At 41.1% G+C, this 5012-nt stretch overlaps 1 protein-coding gene and 1 long non-coding RNA gene across 2 annotated transcripts; both read left to right on the forward strand.

Moving 5' to 3' along the window:
* The first annotated feature begins 1274 nt into the window (after positions 1 to 1274).
* LOC143117559 (HEPACAM family member 2-like) lies at positions 1275 to 2778 on the forward strand. The gene is made up of 4 exons (XM_076279276.1): positions 1275 to 1356; positions 1674 to 2021; positions 2163 to 2454; positions 2769 to 2778. The coding sequence occupies exons 1-4, from the start codon at positions 1296 to 1298 to the stop codon at positions 2776 to 2778; spliced, it is 711 nt and encodes a 236-aa protein (XP_076135391.1). The 5' UTR covers positions 1275 to 1295.
* LOC143123927 (uncharacterized) lies at positions 2776 to 4493 on the forward strand. Its single transcript, XR_012986959.1, has 4 exons — positions 2776 to 2853; positions 3502 to 3538; positions 3650 to 3810; positions 4097 to 4493. It is a non-coding gene; the product is annotated as an uncharacterized LOC143123927 (long non-coding RNA).
* The last annotated feature ends 519 nt before the right edge of the window (positions 4494 to 5012 follow it).

Below are 5012 nucleotides of genomic sequence, written 5' to 3' on the forward strand. Positions count from 1 at the left end.
CAGAATGCTGACAACAAAAAGTTGTGTATATAAGTTGTGTATATAGGAAACTGATAGTCTGTCAATCTCATTAAGTTATCATCCCAGCAGAGAGGAACCCGCTGTTTCTGCTCTGTGAAGTTACAGTGTCGTGAGAAGGAGCATCTTAGACTGGGCTCTTTACCCCTGTGTGTGAGTTGACCACAAGCGCCTGAATGTTTAACAGCTCAGAGCTGCACGTGCGGCACATTTACAGCCACTGAACTCAGCACTCAACAGTCAACGAGGTAAGACTCTCATAGAGTGCTGCTTTGTTTACGAGGTAAGACTCTCATAGAGTGCTGCTTTGTTTACGAGGTAAGACTCTCATAGAGTGCTGCTTTGTTTACGAGGTAAGACTCTCATAGGGGGCTACTCTTTGAGCTAATTTGTTTTTAATGCTGCAAAGATTATGTAGTAAGAACAGTCAGTGTCACTGACTCAGTGACACCAATATTTAATATGTAATGTTTATATACTCCATTCTCAAACAAGAGTCAAGGTCACTTTAGAAAAATCAACTTACTAATTGCCATGTTGCACAGTGCAATTCAGCAGAAATGAGTTGGGTAACGTGTAGTGTTTTATATAAACATCTAGAATTATGATGCAGATTGGCTTTTTAGTGTTTCATGGAAACCGTGTGACTGTAAATGAGTTCTTGAGAACTTCCTCATCTGAGGGCTGAGCCCTCTGAGTGGGTGTAGCATGATATTGGATGTCGCCTAGTGATACATATTTTGCCCAGTTTATGAAATGAAAACAGTGTTAAACTAAAACTGTGAAGGCCCTGCTATCACTTTATTCTTTTTAAATTGTTCCTCAACAGTGTCTAGAGGTGAGGTCAGCTTCACATATGTGTTCTTTCATTTCTGTCAAATGTCCTGTGTGTGTGTGCGTGTGTGTGTGTGTGTGTGTGTGTGTGTGTGTGTGTGTGTGTGTGTGTGTGTGTGTGTGTGACAGAGAGAGAGACATAGAGAGAGAGAGATATTTGCATCAGACACAATTTCCTGCATGCAATCAAATCCTCCATCCTCCAGCACAACATGTTTTATTCAGTGTTACTGCAACACAAAAAGAAGAAGCTGCACATGTCTGGTCCTGTGGGTCTGTTCCTGTAACTGGAGCGGTGTATATGAATGTCCTGCTGCTGCTTAGAATATGTTTAGTGCATATTTAGAAATGTAGTCACTTGCAACAAAAATGAACGAATAATAATGATCTTTCTCCAATATCACATTTGACAGAGAGCAGGCTTCTGGGTGGAGTTTACTGAGATGATGATCAAAACGTTTCCTTCTCTCGGCGTGACTTTCCTCCTCATAGTCATCCTCCAAGGTTAGCAGTAGCCTCATGTTAGTGTTATTGTGTATAGGTGGCATCACTTACACATAACATCATCCTCCAAGGTTAGCATTAGCCTCATGTTAGTGTTATTGTGTACAGGTGGCATCACTTACACATAACATCATCCTCCAAGGTTAGCAGTAGCCTCATGTTAGTGTTATTGTGTACAGGTGGCATCACTTACACATAACATCATTTTGAGATTACACTTTCTTTTCTTTTAAATTGAAACTAGTCTTTGGGTTTGTATATCTTGTTTCATGAGAGATAACACAGACATTCACGGTAAATGGGCGTTTTTCTTGCAGATGTCAATAACAGTGGTGCAGCAGACGACTGGGTGACCCTTCCGGATCAGAACATCTGTGCTGTAAGTGGGTCATCAGTGGTCATGCCCTGCTCATTCACTCATCCATCAGGTCTCACTGTTACTAAAGTGTTCTGGCTGATTGACCTTCAGTGGACAAATGAAGCCCCTGATCTGAAGTCTAATGGGTCTTACAAGGACCGTGTGCAGTATTTATGGAAAAATGACACCAACTGTTCCCTGCAACTGAACAAAGTGAAAAAGAACGACAGCACAAATTATTATGCGAGGATTGTGACAAATGATGACAAATGGCGAAGCAAATCTGCAGTTCAGTTGTCAGTCACAGGTATGTCTCACAGTAATTGTGTATGACAACACACCAACACATTTATTTGCTTTGCCTGTGTGTGATGAATATTTATCTTGTCATTATTTTCATAATTTCTAATGTGTAATTTGTTTACTTGTATCTCACTTTTCCTCCAAGAACTCAGGATTAAGGAGTCAGGAGTCTGGATCAATAAATCAGAGGTGATTGAGGGAGGTCAAGTGCAGCTGAACTGTAGCACCACCTGCAGGCCAAATGGAAATCACACCGTGATATGGAGAAAGAATGGACAAGATGTACCCACTGAACAAACAGCCAACAGTGAACTCAAGCTACTGAATGTCAGTGTAGATGATGGTGGCAACTATTCCTGTGCACTGAAAGACCACACAGGACTTCCTTCTACACCAGTGGAGATAACTGTCATGTGTGAGTTTGAAGAAAGCCACTCGTCAGTCAGAATACAGTACTGTAGCTCAGTACTAAATGATACTAAACAAAGAGGCATATTGCTCACAGGGAGTTATTGTTGTTAGTGTTTGTTCTTATGTCCCTGTTGTCCCTGATGGAATGCTGTGATCATGCTGTGTTGATCACCTTCACAGATCTAGGTATCTCTCTCTCTCTCTCTCTCTCTCTCTGTCCTTTTTAATCCCAGGTCATAATTTCTTGCTGCATCTGTTTGTGTGTGTGTGTGTGTGTGTGTGTGTGTGTGTGTGTGTGGGTGAGTGTGTGTGCATGTCCTGCTCTGTTTGTCCCTCACAGGAGCCCGTAGTCCTGTACTGTATGTGATAGCAGGAGTCTCAGTCTGTGGAGCTGCAGGTCTGATCTGTGTGCTGGTCTGGATCAGGTAAGTTCTGATCCCCAATGAGTTTAACTCTCACTACTACACTATAACACTGAGTACTGATCCCCAATGAGTTTAACTCTCACTACTGCACTATGACACTCAGTACTGATCACCAATGAGTTTAACTCTCACTTCTGCACTGACACTGAGTACTGATCCCCAATGAGTTTAACTCTCACTACTACACTATACTGTAACTCTCATTACTGACACCATAGGGGCCGGTGTTTCTCTTTATTTAGGGTGCATTCACACTAGACCGTTTGGTCCAAACCCGAGCTCGTTTGGACCAATGGTTCAGTGATTTTTTTTTAACATGAACACAGTCTATAGAACCCGCATGCGGACCTGGGTCCGGACCAGGCGCTGCTAGAAATCGGGGGGCTGGGGTACGGTTTGTTAGAACTCCGGTGCAATACAAATGCTATCTGTTCCAAAACCAGGAAATATACTGCTGTTTTGTGACGTTGCAAAGCGATATTGGTAAAAAGAATCTAGTGGGTCAGGGCTAGGGAGGAGTAATCACACTCGGGTACGGTCCAGTTAACCGGTGCCAGTGTGAATGCAACCTTAGATTACACTAAGCCACAGATAACTTTCACTTTCATCTTGATTTAACTTTGATCACATTTCCATTTGGTACATTAGCAGGACCAGGAGGAGGAGGAGAGAACACAACAAAGAGGTGAGATGGCTGTTCCTTTAACCATCATTTGTAATGAAGAAAATCATCTTAGTGTATTGAAGAGATGCTGGTGATTTCAGGATGATAGGTTCTGTTTTCCTTTATTTTCAGAGGTCTGCTGGTCCCCCCAGTGCTGAGGCTGCAGGAGGAGCAGATGATGATGGTCACTACCCCAACATCAACCCCAACGACTTCAGACAGAGTGTAGGAGTTCAGGAGGACGACGTCCAGTATGCCAGTGTCCAGTTCAAAAAGGCCGGAGCTGCACAGGGGTGAGTCTGAGACTAAGATCGGAAGACCTTTTATTTATGTGAGCATATCAGTTGGTTTGTTTGGTTTGGTTGGTTTGTTTGGTTTGGTTTGCAATGGCTTAGTTTTAGATTCATTATTGAATGTATAATAAGAGGGAGATAGATACATAGATAGATAGATAGATAGATAGATGCATACATACATACTTTCAGACATATATAAATAAGTACATAGATACGTTCAAACATAGGTGTATAGATAGTCATACTTATGATATAGAGTTCATGTTCTTCCATCTCCCTGCAGTACTCCTGACCATCCAGAGGGGGAGCTGTCTGTGATCTACAGCAGTGTTCAAACTAAATCCTAAAATTAACCCAGCTGGCAATCTTGGAGAGAAGAATTAATGTATGCACATTTAAGACATGTTTGAAGGAGGTACATTTCCCATTTATTTTTGATTATGAAGGTCATTCTCTATTAGGATTATATATTTACTAAATAGACAGATCTATTCCTAGCCGTTTTACAATCAATATTAAGAAAACTTAAACAAGTCCATTTTGAACGATTTATTATACTAATATCTAATATACTTCTATTCATTTTGGCATGGTCTGATAAAGGCAACGCTGCTGAAATGCACAGTATACAGCCATGTCAAAATAAGAGCCATGTGAGATTAAAGGCTTTTTACATGTAACCCCCACACGAGAGCTTCACACTGCTTTCAAAATTGTTTTCCAAGAGGTAAAAAACATTATATATAGTTTTGCCCAGAGTTGCTAGTGTCATTGCAGACTTGTCCAAAGTCACAGCAACCATCGGAGTCATCACAGCACAGTAGCCTACATTGCATTTTTTTTTCCACACACACACACACACACACGCACACTCACACACACACTCACTCACATTCTCACATGCCTGTATAGCGTGTACACACACATCATACATTTTTTTAACAAATATTATTTACACTGCCCAAATACCTTGTATGATTGTTACATATTCACTGCAAGTCAAATGTGAATGTGTTTGACAAGTTTGGGTTTTGCATGCATTTGCCTCACATAGCTTTTGGTTTATTGTAGCACAGTTGTTTCATTTTAATAGATGACACATTATAATATCATTTTACTCAGACATTTATACAAACTAGATGTACCGCAGAGCGGTACAAAATATGACCGCCGCTCAGTCCAGCACATTTTTTCCACAA

The sequence above is a fragment of the Alosa pseudoharengus genome, unplaced genomic scaffold (genome assembly GCF_046254945.1).
Source record: "Alosa pseudoharengus isolate Yale_2024_CS ecotype anadromous, Long Island Sound unplaced genomic scaffold, YU_APseudo_1.1 YU_APseudo_1.1_scf_1, whole genome shotgun sequence".
NCBI lineage: Eukaryota > Metazoa > Chordata > Actinopteri > Clupeiformes > Clupeidae > Alosa > Alosa pseudoharengus.

Coding starts and splice junctions, on each gene's coding strand:
- LOC143117559 (XM_076279276.1), top strand. CDS start 1,296: ATGATGATCAAAACGTTTCCTTCTCTCGGCGTGACTTTCCTCCTCATA. Junction 1,357..1,673: donor CCTCATAGTCATCCTCCAAG/GTTAGCAGTAGC, acceptor TTTTTCTTGCAG/ATGTCAATAACAGTGGTGCA. Junction 2,022..2,162: donor AGTTCAGTTGTCAGTCACAG/GTATGTCTCACA, acceptor TTTTCCTCCAAG/AACTCAGGATTAAGGAGTCA.